At 57.9% G+C, this 15,391-nt stretch overlaps 1 protein-coding gene across 1 annotated transcript in view; it reads left to right on the top strand.

Moving 5' to 3' along the window:
* Positions 1-15,391, top strand: part of LOC128977545 (tyrosine-protein phosphatase non-receptor type 11-like) — a 65,391-nt gene that overhangs the window by 42,714 nt on the left and 7,286 nt on the right. The window contains exons 3-11 of the mRNA XM_054395110.1: positions 5,927-6,121; positions 9,569-9,770; positions 9,886-9,993; positions 10,303-10,416; positions 10,827-10,923; positions 11,674-11,753; positions 12,797-12,952; positions 14,083-14,214; positions 15,180-15,334. Coding sequence (XP_054251085.1) covers positions 5,927-6,121; positions 9,569-9,770; positions 9,886-9,993; positions 10,303-10,416; positions 10,827-10,923; positions 11,674-11,753; positions 12,797-12,952; positions 14,083-14,214; positions 15,180-15,334 — 1,239 coding nt within the window. The remainder of the gene's footprint in view (positions 1-5,926; positions 6,122-9,568; positions 9,771-9,885; positions 9,994-10,302; positions 10,417-10,826; positions 10,924-11,673; positions 11,754-12,796; positions 12,953-14,082; positions 14,215-15,179; positions 15,335-15,391) is intronic.

The raw sequence follows: 15,391 nt of genomic DNA, 5'->3' as shown, positions 1-15,391 counted from the left end.
TGGAGCCACCAGCCCTGGAGGTGTTCAAAAACACCTGGACATGGCACTTCAGGATGTGGTTTAGTGGCCATGGTGGTGCTGGGTTGATGTTGGACTTGCTCTTGGAAGGCTTCTCCAATCTTAAGGACTCTGTGATCCTAAAATTCAAGGGTCACTTCCCTCTGCTCTTGCCCCTGTCCTGCCAGGGTTAGCTCTGTGCTTGTGGCATGGCTTGCCAGGGAAGAGGACAACCTCACTTAACAGCTGTGGAGCTTGGTGCCAATCCCAGCAGGAAGGACTCACCTCACTCCACCTGCAAAGAGAAATGAAGGCAGAGACTCATCTTCTGTGCCACTGTGGCATCCCAGGAGCAGCTCCATAAGAGACTGAGCTTCCTGACCAGCCTCACACTGCCTCTGTTCCCAGACAGTGCCATGGGCATCACTCTTGGAAGTTCTGCTTGGGTTTGTTTTTTGGAGGGGGGACACCAAGCTAACTCCAGAGAGCAAAGCTGCACTTTTGCTGGTGGTCCTTGGGAATGCAGCTCCTCACAGCGTGGTGGAGCAGATGGACTGAGCAGAACTCTTTGAGGCTGAGCTAAAGGGATGAGACAAAGACCCAAAGAGTCCCTGAGCTAAAAGGAACAGGGTGTGGGTTGAGGGCATGAACCCTCCACACCCCTCATCCAGCTGGTGCCTTGCAGGGAAGTAGCTCAGCTAAGGTTTCTCCAGGTCCCTGTCATACAGATTTTTTTTGTATTCTTTTTTTTTTTTTATTTGTTGATGGCTTCTGTTTAAACAACCTTCCTTTTGTTTAGGAAACTCCACTCAGTTTACAAACCCTCTGAGTAAGGCTTTGTTTAGAGAAAGGTTGTGCAAATGACAGAGTGGACAGGGGAAGGGGAAAAGTCCCAATTTTCCTCTCCTTCCTTCCTCCTGCCTTCCCTGGCCTCCTCCTGCCTTCCCTTGCCCTCCCCCTGCCTTCCCTTGCCCTCCCCCTGCCTTCCCTTGCCCTCCCCCTGCCTTCCCTTGCCCTCTCCCTGCCTTCCCTTGCCCTCCCCCTGCCTTCCCTTGCCCTCCCCCTGCCTTCCCTTGCCCTCCCCCTGCCTTCCCTTGCCCTCCCCCTGCCTTCCCTTGCCCTCCCCCTGCCTTCCCTTGTCCTCTCCCCTGCCTTCCCTTGCCCTCCCCCTGCCTTCCCTTGCCCTCCCCCTGCCTTCCCTTGCCCTCCCCCTGCCTTCCCTTGTCCTCCCCCTGCCTTCCCTTGTCCTCCCCCTGCCTTCCCTTGTCCTCCTCCTGCCTTCCCTTACCCTCCCCCTGCCTTCCCTTCTCCCCCTTGATCTTGGAGGTCTTTTCCAGCCCAAACAATTCCATGATTCTGTAGTCTCAGGTATGGACAATGTGCTTGGCCATGGCCATGCATCACCTAGCAGAGCAGGGGGTGAGGGGCTTTGTGCTGTGAAAGCTGAAAACTTTGGGTGAGTGCCTTCCCCTTGTGTCCTTCTCCTTTCCCCTGGTATATTATCCACACACAGATGGCACAAGGAGTGACTCTTCCCAGCTAGAATTGTATCATGACAGAGTTCCTGGGGAGTTTTCTCTCTGAACTGGACAGATCTCTCTCTCTCTCCATTTTTTGGTCTTCCTTTCTAAGAAATCCAAAGGTTTTCAAAGGAAGCACTGCAGATATCTGAATCAGCACCTGAACCACAGGTGTCAGGAGGAGAAAGTACCTTTAGAAAAATAATCAAAACCTCTTTTTCATTTCAAACCACCCCCAACCCCTTCAGCTTCTTCAAGGGTTGTGTTTGAAAGCCAGCAAGGGGAAATGCAGCTCCTTTTAATTACAGAGAGGATGTGGGCTGGAGAGGAGGCAGGCAGTGGAGTCCTAGCTGAGCAGACCACACACTGAGTGACCTGTGCTGGGGTGGACCCAGAGCCATGGCCTCAAGAGGGGCTGGGGAACCATAGTGCTGAACTGAGGAGAAGGAATTCTGGGGCTGCTTTGTCTTTCCCTCCTTTTCTCCCTTCTCCTTCCCTTCTTCTTTCTATTTCCCTTCTGCTTTCCCCCTTCCCTTCCCTTCTGCTTTCCCCCTTCCCTTCCCTTCTGCTTACCCCTTCCCTTCCCTTCTGCTTTCCCCCTTCCCTTCCCTTCCCTTCCCCTTTCCCCCTTCCCCTTTCCCCCTTCCCCTTTCCCCCTTCCCCTTTCCCCCCTCCCCTTTCCCCCTTCCCCTTTCCCCCTTTCCCCCTTTCCCCCTTTCCCTCCCCTTTCTCCCTTTCCCCCTTTCCCCCTTTCCCCCTTTCCCCCCCCCCCCCCCCCCCCCCTCCCCCCCCTCCCCCCCCCCCCCCCCTCCCCCCCCCCCCCCCCCCCCCCCCCCCCCCCCCTCCCCCCCCCCCTCCCCCCCCCCCCCCCCCCCCCCCCCCCCCCCCCCCCCCCCCCCCCCCCCCCCCCCCCCCCCCCCCCCTCCCCCCCCCCCCCCCCCCCCCCCCCCCCCCCCCCCCCCCCTCCCCCCCCCCCCCCCCCCCCCCCCCCCCCCCCTCCCCCCCCCCCCCCCCCCCCCCCCCCCCCCCCCCCCCCCCCCCCCCCTCCCCCCCCCCCCCCCCCCCCCCCCCCCCCTCCCCCCCCCCCCCCTCCCCCCCCCCCCCCCCCCCCCCCCCCCCCCCCCCCCCCCCCCCCCCCCCCTCCCCCCCCCCCCCCCCCCCCCCCCCCCCCCCCCCCCCCCCCCCCCCCCCCCCCCCCCCCCTCCCCCCCCCCCCCCCCCCCCCCCCCCTCCTCCCCTCCCCCCCCCCCCCTCCCCCCCCCCCCCCCCCCCCCCCTCCCCCCCCCCCCCCCTCCCCCCCCCCCCCCCCCTCCCCCCCCCCCCCCCCCCTCCCCCCCCCCCCCCCCCCCCTCCCCCCCCCCCCCCCCCCTCCCCCCCCCCCCCCCCCCTCCCCCCCCCCCCCTCCCCCCCCCCCCCCCCCTCCCCCCCCCCCCTCCCCCCCTCCCCCCCCCCTCCCCCCCCCCTCCCCCCCCCCCCCCCCCCCCCCCCCTCCCCCCTCCCCCCCCCCCCCCCCCCCCTCCCCCCCCCCCCCCCCCCCCCCCCCCCCCCCCCCCCCCCTCCCCCCCCCCCCCCCCCCCTCCCCCCCCCCCCCCCCCCCCCCCCCCCCCCCCCCCCCCCCCCCCCTCCCCCCCCCCCCCCCCTCCCCCCCCCCCCCCCCCCCCCCCCCCCCCCCCCCTCCCCCCCCCCCCCCTCCCCCCCCCTCCCCTTTCCCCCTTTCCCCCTTTCCCCCTTTCCCCCTTTCCCCCTTTCCCCCTCCCTTCCCCCTTTCCCCCTTTCCCCCCTTCCCCCTTTCCCCCTTTCCCCTTTCCCCCTTCCCCTTTCCCCCTTTCCCCCTTTCCCCCTTTCCCCGTCCCCCTTTCCCCTTCCCCCTTTCCCCTTCCCCCTTTCCCCTTCCCCCTTTCCCCCTTTCCCCCTTTCCCCCTTTCCCCCTTTCCCCCTTCCCTTCTGCTTTCCATTTCAGCCTTTACCATTTCACCAACATCAAAGAGAGAAAGAGTAAGGGGGGAGAAAGGGAGAAAGGAGGGAAAGAAGTAAGAAGAAAGGGAGAAAGGAGGGAAAGGGGAACAAGGAGGAAAGGACAACCCTTGCCTCAGAGCCATGGACTAGAGATGGGAGGCAGCAGCAAGGAACAAGGAGCAGGGGCTTTGCTTCCTGACTGTACTCTGTGGTGAAGAGGAGCAGAGTGGTGGTCACTGCAGTATGCCCACAAGTTCCCAAGCTGGAATATTTTGGATGAAGAAAGCCTCCTGGCTGTCTAGCTAAGGAGTTGTGCTGCTAAGGAAGCTCAGCTTGGAACGGAGGCAGCTCTGTGCTGACTCTGAAGCTGCCACACGAGCTGGCAGTTGGGACTTGGCAGTGCTGCAGCCCCAGAGGAGCTGTGGCTGTGAGTCAGAAGGAGCCATGGCCTCCAGCACAGGGCAGCTGAGTGCTTTGGGCATCTCCTTTGTGCTTTATTTCCCCCCCTCCAGCCAGCTTGTGGAGGGCACAGTTTAATGGATGCTGCTACTGTGCAGCCCAGTTCTGCTGCCCTGCTTGCAGCAAGCTTCAGAGGGAGAGAATGGGAAGGAAATGAGGTTTGATCAATGCCCTCTGTGTTTAGGGTGACCTTGAGGGCTCAGAGCATAAATGACCCTGACTGTCTCTCTGCTTTTCATCCCTGAAGTGCTCGAAGGTCTTGGGGGTGGCGTGGGGAATCTGTGAACTGAGCCTTTGTTGGGCTGTGGGGATGGAGCTATGGAAAGCAGGGAGCTGGGGAGCCTGAGGCCAAGTGGCAGGAGCAGAGTTTGGGCTGCTGCCTCCTGTGCTGCACAAAGGCTCCTCAGGTCCAGCTGCTGGTGTGGATGGCAGCAGGGGTTCATGTGCCAGCTGCTCTTGCTGATGGGAGTGCTGGCTGGGAGCTGGATTTCACAGCCACTTCTCCTTTCAATCCAGTGAGTTCTGCTCACTCCCTGGATGAGTCCTTGCCCAGAGGACAGCTGCAGTTGCTGTGGCAGGCCAGCTCACAGCTAAGCAGATGTCCCAGGTGGAGTTAACTGTGTCTCTCCAAACAGCCAGCAGTGATGCCCAGCAGCTTCCTGCACATGTGGGTGTCAAGAGGACAGATTCTGTTTGGTGCTGCCCACTGACAGGACAAAGGGGTAGCTGGCATGAACTGGAGCACAGGAGGTTCCACCTGAACATGAGGGAAAAACTTCTTTCAGCCCTGGAGCAGGCTGCCCAGAGAGGTTGTGGAGTCTCCTGCACTGGGGAGATTCCAAACCCCCCTGGATACTGTGATCCTGGGCAAGCTGCTGTGGGTGCCCTGCTTTAGCAAGGGGGTTGGACTGGATGAATCCCAGAGGTCCCTTCCAAGCTCTACCAAGCCCAGGAAAACTGAACAGGAAGTCATTTTGTGGAGCTGGGACTAGACCCCCAAGACCATCCAGAGCCTTGCACCACATTGCTATGGAGGCTGCAGAAGGAGCCCAGAAGTGGGGACAGCACCACTGCAGAGAGCCCCACAGCTCCTTCCATGGTCCAGCTCTGCCTTCCACTGAACCTCAGCCACAGGACCTGTAGCTTTTCCCACTCCCCCCTCTGAAATGCCTTTTCAGTCTGCCCTGGCACACTGCTTCTGCCACCTTGACTCTCCTGGATCCTGCTCTTGTGGTTGCTTTGGCAACAAATTGAGGGAGACTTGGAGCAGCTCAGTGTGGGAAAGGAGGAGAGATGTGCTCAGGTTTTCCCCTCTCTCTCTGACCCAGCTCGTCCATCAAGCAGTGGGCTTCCAGCCATGCTTCCCCAGCCCAGGGGGGCTGCTGCTTAAGTGCATTTGAAAGGCAATTAACCTGCTCCTCAGAGGTTGGTGTGGCCTTCTCAGAAGGAGAAGGAGCTTTGCCAAGTGCAGGTGGCTCATGGAACAGGCTGGGTGAGGCATCCAGCCATTCTCCCCTGAGAGGGGAAAGCATTAACCCTTCCAGTGCAGCTGATAGGGTTTGCAAATCACAGAGTCACAGAATGGTACTGGTTGGAAGGGACCTTGAAAGATCGTAGAATCATAGAATCAAGAAGGTTGGGAGAGACCTCAAGGATCATTGAGTCCAACCTGAATGATCCAGTCCAGCCCCCCTGCCACAGCAGGATTGTAGGTCAACAGCTGGACTTGATCTTAGAGGTCTTTCCCAACCAAAACAATTCCATGATCCCACCACTACTGGACTGGGAGCTTGCAAGGTCCCAGGTGGAGTCAGCTCTTGGCTGAGTAACCTTGGCCAGGGAGCATCCATCCCTTCTCCTCCTGCAGGAGCGTGATGAGCAGGAGCGGTGCCTGCATGAGCAGAGGGTCTGAGGTGGAGCTTCAAGATGTGTCCAGGTGGATGCTTGGGTTTCCATTCTGTCACCCTTACAGTCCTCTCTGCCTTCCCTCTGCAGAAGGAACGATGAGGTGACCCACATCAAGATCCAGAACACAGGGGACTACTATGACCTGTATGGAGGGGAGAAGTTTGCCACCCTGGCAGAGCTGGTGCAGTACTACACCGAGCAGCAGGGGCTGCTGAGGGAGAAGAACAGCAATGTCATCGAGCTCAGGTACCCCCTCAACTGCCAGGACCCCACCTCAGAGAGGTAAGCCGTGCTCTGCAACACCTGGGGAGATTCTCTCTTCCTAGGGACCTCAGAGGGGGCAGCTTGCACCTGGGTTTGCCACAGAGCCCAAACCAGGGTGGGTGTGGAGGTGATTTGGCTGCTGTGACCCCAAAGCTGTGCAGCATTGTCAAAAGTCCCTCCCCAGCTCTTCTGTAGCCTCCTTCAGGTACTGGAAGGCTGCTCTGAGGTCTCCCTGGAGCTTTCTCTTCTCCAGGCTGAACAGCCCCAACCCTCTCAGCCTGTCCCCATAGGGGAGGTTCTGCAGTCCTCTTTGTGGCCTCCTCTGGACCCTCTACAGCAGTTCCATGTCCTGGATGGGGATCTCCCTGCAAGAAGCAGTTTGCCTTGGGCTGTTTCAGCTCATTAGTGACCTTCTTCCTTCCCCTCCATCCATGACACTCCAGTGATCCCTTTTTTTCCTTTTCCTCCCCATCAGTTTCCCTGGTGGGTTGGAGAGGGGAAGGTAGAGGCAGGCTGATGGTGATGCCCCAACAGGTCCCTCAGGAGTCTAACTTTAGCAGATGAAGCTGTGCCCACTCTCAGTTCCTGAAATGGAGCTGAGACACTCCCCTGCATGCCATCATGTGAGCTGCTGGGCCAGGCCCTGGGAAGTCCCTGCAGCTCACATGCTGCCCTTGTTGCCAGGGAAGTTCAGGCTCTGTAGAGCAGCTGGGCAGCTGCTCAGGTTAGCAGAAGCTCTGGGCAAGTGGCAAGCTCCTTTAATTGGCTTCTCCCCCACCCCCTCTTCTCCCACCAAGGAAAGTCTGGCTTGGCAAGGAAGCTCCATAAAGATCTGGTGGCATGGAGTACAAGGGAGGCAAAAGGGTGCAAGTCCTCTAAATAGTTGAGGTGCTGGTGGCAGAGCAGAGTGAGATGTGTCATTGTGGGAAGGCTTCCAAGAGCTGGGCCTGAGCAGCAGCAGTGTTGTCAGCAGGCACCAAAGTGCTGCCCCAGAGGTTCTGCCCTCTGCTGAATGGTGCAGCCCAGGAGCCCTGTCAAGTCTTCAGGAAGGAGTCCTGGTCCTTAGAGGTCTTCCCAGTCAGGCCTGAAATGGCTTCCTCTGTGTGCTGAGTTCCAGCATGGAATCATGGAGTTGTTTTGGTTGGAAGAGTCCTGTAAGGTCATGCAGTCCAACCACTAACCCAGCACTGCCAGGGCACCACCAAACCATGGCCCTCAGCACCACATCTCCAGGGCTTTGAAGCCCCTCCAAGGATGGGGACTCCACCACTGCCCTGGGCAGCCTGTTGCAGGGCTTGACAACCCTTTTGGGGAAGAAATTGTTCCTCATGTCCAACCTCAGCCTCCCCTAGGGCAACTTGAAGCTCTTTCTTCTTATCCTGTTGCTTGTTTCTTGGGAGAAGAGCCCAACCCCCACCTGTCTCCAGCCTCCTTGCAGGGAGCTGCAGGGAGCAAAGAGGTCTCCCTCACTCTCCTCTTCTCCAGGCTCAACACCCCCAGCTTCTCCTCCCCAGCCCTGTTCTCCAGACCCTTCCCCAGCTTTGTTACCCTTCTCTGGCCCCACCCCAGCCCCTCAATGTCCTTCTGGGAGTGAGGGGCCCAAAACTGAACCCAGGATTCGAGGTGTGGTCTCCCCAGTGCTGAGCACAGGAGGATGTTCTCTGCCCTGCTCATCACTGGCTGCTGCTCTGTCAACTCTGTCCTCTGGGGCAGGGTTGCTGAGACGTGAGGTGATGCCATTGCATCCCCCCTGGAAGTTTATTTTGAGCCTCTCTGAATTCCTGGCAGCTTGGTCAGCAGGCCAGGAGCCAGTTGCCTTCAAAGTGGGACCTGTGGCATCTGCCCAGAGCCACTGCTGAGTGTGGATGGAGAGTGGGGATGGAAGGCTCTGAGGCAAAAAAGAAATCCTGCTGCTCTCCAAAGGGTTGGGTTTGTGTCCATGGAAGGTTGTAGGAGGGTGAGGCAAGCCTGGCCAGGTGAGCTGCAGAGCCAGAGCATGGAGCTAGTGAGACAGAGCTCCTCTTTGAGGTCTCTGGGTGGATGGTTGTGTGCAAGACATTGTGGCAAGGCTGCCACAGGCTGCTGGTGGAGCTGGTTCCAAGAGAGCCTGCTGAGTTTCACTGGCACTGCACTGTGAGCATGGCAGCAGGAGAAAGGGTTAGGAGAACTGAGGTGAAGAAGCAAGATGCATGCAAGGTGGACACAGATGGAGAGGTGGAGCAACTTGGAAGAGCTGAGCACAACCCTCCCTGCATGTTGTAATCACCACTGGGCTGGGATGTGGCTGCAGGGAGGGCTGGAAGGGAGGGAAGCAGGGAATGTGGTTTCTCCCTTGGCCAGACCTGAGCTGAGGTTAGTGAGCTGGAAGGGGAGCAGCAGCAGCAACCACAGCTAGAAGGGACCCTGCTGAAAATCCTTCCCAAAGTGTGTCAGAGCATCTTGAACTCCTTGATCTTAAAGGTCTTTTCCCAGCCTCTTCTATGCTTCTGCCTTGCCCTTGGGCAGTGCTGCCCACACTGGTGTCTGATGCAGCCTGCTGACCCCCAAGTGTTGTTCCAAAGGGAAGCAGAGCCACCTGCAAGTCAGACCTGCCAGAATCATGCTCCTCACAGCTCCTCCAGAGCCCTATCCCTAGGTGCCAGTGCTTGTCACACATCACATGGCACTGGAAGGCACTGATGCCAGTTCACATTTAGCTGGAGGACTGAGCTAAGCCCTGACACTTCCAGCCTGAGGCAAAGGTATTGGGATGACATTGCAGACGTGGTGGAGGAGAGTCACTGGGGACTGCTCCTGAAATAGCCTCAGCTGGTGTCCTGCCAGGGGGTTGAGCAGCCAGATTGGGAGCCTGGAAATGGGTTTCCCATCAACACCAGCCCCAGCAGGGAAGGCAGCTCTTTGCCTGAAGCTGCTCTGCCCTAGGGAGATCTCATCTGGAGTGCTGGGTCCAGGTCTGGGTTCTCCAATTCAAGAGAGACGGGAAACTCCTGGAGGGAGTCCAACAGAGGCTATGAGGGTGGATAAGGGAATAGAACATCCCTGTGAGGAGGAAAGGCTGAGAGCCCTGGGGCTGCTTAGCCTGCAGAAGGCTGAGAGTGGCTCTGATCAGTGATTGCAAACCCCTTAAGGGTGGGTGGGAGTAGGAAGGGTTCAGGCTCTCCACTGGTGCCCAGTGGTAGGACGAGGGGCAATGGACACAAGCTGGGACCCAGGGAGTTCCACCTCAGCAGTAACAGCTTCTTTGCTGTGAGCCCTGGAGCAGGGTGCCCAGAGGGGATGTGGAGTCTCCTTCTCTGGAGGCTTTCAAAAGCCACCTGGCTGTGTTTCTGTGCAGCCTGCCCTAGGTGCCCCTGCTTTAGCAGGAGGATTTGACTCCAGGGTCTCCAGAGGTCCCTTCCAAGCACCACCACCCTATGCTGCTGTGCTTCCTGAGCCGACCTGGCTCTCCATTGCTCTGCTGCCTAGGTGGTACCACGGGCACCTCACTGGCAAGGAGGCAGAGAAGCTGCTGACAGAGAAGGGCAAGCCAGGGAGCTTCCTGGTGCGGGAGAGCCAGAGCAAGCCTGGGGACTTCGTGCTCTCAGTGCTGACAAATGAGGACAAGATGGAGACTGGGGACCGCAAGCCACACGTCACCCACGTGATGATCCACTACCAGGTGGGAGCAGTCCTGCTGCCCCTGCCCAGGACTAGGGTGGGTAGGTGGCTGAGCCAGCTGGGAGCTGTGTGTCCAGGTCTCAGCCTGGGTTTTGTCACTCTCTCTCCTGCAGCCAGACGGGAAGTACGACGTGGGGGGAGGAGAGAGGTTCGACACCCTGACGGACCTGGTGGAGCACTACAAGAAGAACCCCATGGTGGAGAAATCTGGAGCTGTGGTTCATCTGAAGCAGGTAAAGGCTGCTCTGGCACATGTTTGGTGGTTCTGGGCTTGCCCAAAATGCTGGAGGAGCACACAGAGCTGCCCCTGCTCTTTGGGAACTCCCTGCCCCCAGAACATCCTGCGGGTTGCTTGTCCTGCTTGGCCAGGCTCACGCTTGCCAGAGAGGTCCCTGGCCATGCACTCAAGGACACAGGAATGGACTCAGCTCCTGCCACTGCCCCCAGGGATTCAGGAGCTGTTTATGCAAGGGGAGCATGACCTGGTTTGCTGTTGCTGATCGTTCCTGGTGGTGATTTCTGTCTTCTTCATCTGCCTCCAGCCCTTCAACGCCACACGCATCAACGCAGCCAACATTGAGAACAGGGTGAAGGAGCTGAACAAGATGGCAGATCACAGTGAGAAAGCCAAGCAAGGGTTCTGGGAAGAGTTTGAGGTATGAGATGCTCCTGTGCTCTGTCCCTGTTGGGCCCATGTGTGAAGCATACCAGGTCTGCATGGGAGTGTCCAGCGCTGAGGACCTCTTCTCATTGCTGTTTCTCCTTTCCCTGTGTTCTGTGTTCAGCTGAGTTACTTCTTGGTCCTTTTTTTCATTGCTTTTTTTCTCATGTCCAAGGCTGTTTCTCTTTCCTCAGCCTGGCTTTTGTTCCCTGCAGGGATGTGTGCCTTCCCCTCCATTAACTCCTTTATCAAGCTGCTTTTTGGCTGCCTTCTCCCTTCCTGCCAGCACTCCCTCTGCTCTTCTCAGTGTTAGGAAGCCAAGCAGCTAGTGGCAAGACAGCCCTTCCTTTGCTTCTGCCTCTCCTTTCTTCAGAACACTCTGTCCTTTTGTTCTCTGCTCCCCAGATGCTGCAGCAGCAAGAGTGCAAACTCCTCTACCCCAGGAAGGAGGGACAGAGACCTGAGAACAAGGCTAAGAATCGCTACAAGAACATCCTTCCCTGTAAGGAGAGCCTCAAGGCCTGGGTTGGGCTTTTCATCCCCAGTTCTGCAGCCTCCTCTGGGGCCACATCACCTTGCAGAGCTTTCAGGTCCTAGCTGAGTTGGAAAAAGGTCTAGAGTGTCCTGGGGAGTGGTCACAGAATCATTCTGGTTGGAAGAGGACTTTCAGGTCCCAGCTGAGTTGGAAAGAGGTCTATAGAGTCCTGGGGAGTGGTCATAGAATCATCCTGGTTGGAAGAGGCCTTTCAGATCCCAGCTGAGTTGGAAAGAGGTCTACAGTGTCCTGGGGAGTGGTCACAGAATCATTTTGGTTGGAAGAGACCTCTCAGACCACTGCTAGGTCACCACTAAGCCGTGTTCTTCAGCACCACGATGATGTGCAGTTGGTTCATGGTGTCCTCCATCCCCTTTCTGACCTGCCCTTTCCCTTTGGCACGGGAAAACTGCTCTCCTCTCTTTGTGCTGTGAGTCCAAGTGTGCCTCAGAGCTCAAGTGTGGTTCAGAAATCATGGAGCCAGAGCTAGGGCCTCCAGAGGGAGAACCTGAGCTCAGGTCAGTCTGTGTGTGACTAATGTCCACCCAGGTTACCAGCCTGGGAGCCAGGTGGTTGTGTGGAGTTCTGCTAAGGGCCAGCAGGAGAGCATTTCACACCCTCTTTGCAGGGACTTCACAGCTAGAGCCTTGTGGCTGCCCTGTGCCAGCCCAGCCATGCCCCCCAGGTGTGTTCATCCTGGACTCTCTTCTCCTGCAGTTGACACCACACGGGTGGCACTCAGGGACGTGGATGAGAGCGTGCCTGGCTCGGACTACATCAATGCCAACTACATCAAGGTACCTGGGGAAGGGAAGGCACTGGGCTGGGGGAGGCTGGCTGCAGCCCAGGGCTGTGTTTCTGCTGGGTCAGGGCAGTAAGGGTGACAGCTTTGAGGCCATGGCCCATCAGGACCAGTCTCTTTCACTAGATCCAAGCCAAACACTGAATTTTTCTACTGTATCCCAAAGGATCTCATTCTCCATGTTCTATTTGCTCCTAGCTAAGAGTATCTCAATCCCCTCTTTGCTCCTATCTAAGAGTATCTCAGTTCCCTCTGCTCCTAAGAGTATCTCAGTCCCCTCTGCTCCTATCTAAGAGTATCTCAGTCCCCTCTTTGCTCCTAAGAGTATCTCAGTCCCCTCTGCTCCTAAGAGTATCTCAGTCCCCTCTGCTCCTATCTAAGAGTATCTCAGTCCCCTCTGCTCCTATCTAAGAGTATCTCAGTCCCCTCTTTGCTCCTAAGAGTATCTCAATCCCCTCTGCTCCTATCTAAGAGTATCTCAATCCCTTCTTTGTCCCTATCTAAGAATATCTCAATCCCATCCTTTTCCATGCCTGGTCAGGAGGTCCCTGGGTGTTGATACAGACTGTCTGTGACTGAGCACTATCTCCAAGGTCAAATTCTAATTGTTCTCTGTAAGCCAGGAGCTGCTCAAAGCTGCATTTCCAGCAATGCTGCTCAAGCACTTAAGCCACCAGCCCCTGGGAAGCCTTCAAGGTGGCTTCATTCCAGCCACATCCACCTGCAACTTGTGCAGCTGCCTGCTGGCAAGAGCCTGTGGCACAGCAATGTGGGTTCCAGAAAGGTCCCTAGGGGCAGGCAGAATATTTTGCTGTAGAAACTGGTGATGAGAGGGCTGATGAAGAGAGGAGAAATCAGCTAGCTCAGAAATCAGAGAATCCCAGAATAGTAGGGGCTGGAAGGTACCTCTGGAGATCATCCTGTGCCCTGCCTGCAGGGCAAACTACTGTTCAAGGTGCACTAAAGCAATCCTCATCTTCCTCATCATTGACTTTTCCTTCTCTCCCCCTACTCCCTCCTCTCCTTTGCTCGTTTCAGAGCATCCCTGAAGATGGAAGGAACTCAGAGCACTGCAAGATCTACATAGCCACCCAGGGCTGCCTGCAGACCACAGTGAATGACTTCTGGGCCATGGTGTACCAGGAGAACAGCCACGTCATTGTCATGACAACCAAGGAGGTGGAGCGGGGCAGGGTGAGAGCTGGCAGGGTGCTTGAGGAGGACAGATTGAGGCTGGAGGTTAGGAAGAAGGGCCACAAGGATGATCAGAGGGCTGGAGCACCTCTCCTATGAGGAGAGACTGAAAGAGTTGGGGCTGTTCAGTCTGGAGAGGAGAAGGCTCTGAGATCAACTTCTTGTGGCCTTCCAGTATCTGAAGGGGGCTACAAGAAAGCTGGGGAGGGACTTTTTAGGCTATCAGGGAGTGACAGGACTGGGGGGAATGGAACAAAGCTGGAAGTGGGGAGATTCAGACTGGATGTAAGGAAGAAATCCTTCCCCATGAGGGTGGTGAGAGCCTGGAATGGGTTGTCCAGGGAGGTGGTTGAGGCTCCATCCCTGGAGGTGTTTGCAGCCAGGCTGGATGAGGCTCTGGCCAGCCTGCTGTAGTGTGAGGTGTCCCTGCCCATGGCAGGGGGGTTGGAACTGGCTGATCCTTGTGGTCCCTTCCAACCCTGCCTGATTCTATGATTCCAAGAAATTCTGTACAGGGAGGGTGGGGAGACACTGGAACAGGTTGCCCAGGGAGGCTGTGGATGCCCCCTCCCTGGAGGTGTTCAAGTGAGAATCAGGGCAGAAATTCCTACCAGCAGTGCAAACCTGCATCATGAATGCACTGCTGTGAGGCTGCTGGAGCCCTGGAGCAGCCTGCCCAGAGAGATTGTGGAGTCTCCTTCTCTGGAGGCATTCCAAACCCTCCTGGGCAAGTTGCTGTGGGTGCCCTGCTCCAGCAGGAGGGTTGGACTGGGTGAGCTCCAGAGGTCCCTTCCAACCCCCACCATGCTAGGATTCTGCAAAGGGAAGCCCCTGTCCCCCATCCTGCAACCCAGGGGACTCAAGGTAGTGACCTTGCAGCCCTGCCTGGGAGATGTTTCTCCCCTGAGCAGGCTGCTGTGGCTGCTGCCTGTCCCTGGAGGTGCTCAGGGCCAGGCTGGACGGAGCCTTGCGCAGCCTGTGCTGGGGAGAGGTGTCCCTGCCCGTGCTGGGGAGGGGTTGGAAGTGGCTGATGTGGAAGATCCCTTCCAAGCCAAGCTGTTTCGTGGCTGTGTGTGTGAGGTGCTGAGCTTGCTGTGTGTGAGGTGCTGAGCTTGCTGTGTGTGCTGCAGAACAAATGCTTCCGCTACTGGCCGGAGAAGAGCTGCAGCAAGGAGTACGGCTGCGTGCGGGTGCGCGGCGTCAGCGAGAGGGAGGCGCAGGGCTACTACCTGCGGGAGCTGGAGATCCTCAGGACCGACAGGGTGAGTCCTCTGCTGCTCCTCCTGCCTCTCCTCTGCTGGAGGAGCCCAGGAGGAAGAGGCTGAGAGCTCTAGGAGCAGGGACAGGCCCTCTGCTCTGCCCTGGTGAGACCTCGCCTGGAGTATCGCATCCAGTTCGGGGCTCCCCAGTTCAAGAGGGGCAGGGATCTGCTGGAGGGAGGCCAAGGGAGGGCTACCAGGATGATGAAGGGATTGGAGCACTGCCTGGTGTGGGGAGGCTGAGAGCCCTGGGGCTCTTCTCTGGAGAGATTCCTGCCCCCCCATGCCATTGTGAACCTGGGCAAGCTGCTGTGGGTGCCCTGCTTTAGCCCTGGGGCTGTTCAGTCTGGAGAAGGTGCTGGGTGATAGCTTGGACTTGATGATCCCTGAAGTCTTTTCCAACCTTGTTGATTCTGTGAGAAGAGAAGACTGAGAGGGGGTTTGGCAAATGTCTAAATATCTGAGGGCTGGGGGCTCAAGAGGGAGGGGACAGGCTCTGCTCAGTTGCACCCTGTGACAGGACAAGGGGTGATGGATATAAGCCACAGCACAGGAGGTTCCACCTCAACATGAGGAGGAACTTCTTCACTGTGAGGGTCACAGAGCCCTGGAGCAGGCTGCCCAGAGAGGTTGTGGAGTCTCCTTCTCTGGAGGCTTTCCAGCCCCACCTGGATGTGTTCCTGTGTGACCTGTGCTGGATTCTATGGTCCTGCTCTGGCAGGGGGGGGTTGGACTTGATGATCTCTGGAGGTCCCTTCCAACCCCTAACATCCTGTGATCTGTGATCCTGAACTTCCCCCATGGGAAGCAGCTGTGGCTTTGCCATTTGGCTTTTCTCTACTTCATCATCTCCCTGCCTGAAGTTCTTGGCTGCTCGGCCCCAAGCTTTGATAAAAAAAGAAAAGAAGAAGCCTCCAAAAAAAAAGACTAAAAAAGGAGCTTCCTGACCAGGTCTTTGCTCCCAGCAGGGTGAGCACCCAAGGCTGGTGAAGCATTATCAATATTTCAGCTGGCCAGACCATGGGGTGCCCAATGAACCAGGAGGGGTTCTGAGCTTTCTGGACCAAGTGAATCGGGCACAGAGGAGCATTCCAGGCACGGGGCCCATCGTGGTGCACTGCAGGTATGGACCAGTTGGGCTGGCAGCAGGGTGGGTAACAAAAATGTGCCTCTCCTGTTA

This window comes from Indicator indicator, chromosome 32 (assembly GCF_027791375.1).
Source record: "Indicator indicator isolate 239-I01 chromosome 32, UM_Iind_1.1, whole genome shotgun sequence".
Taxonomy (NCBI): domain Eukaryota; kingdom Metazoa; phylum Chordata; class Aves; order Piciformes; family Indicatoridae; genus Indicator; species Indicator indicator.
Note: the sequence above shows the minus strand (reverse complement) of the source record. Positions and strands in the feature narration are given on the sequence as shown.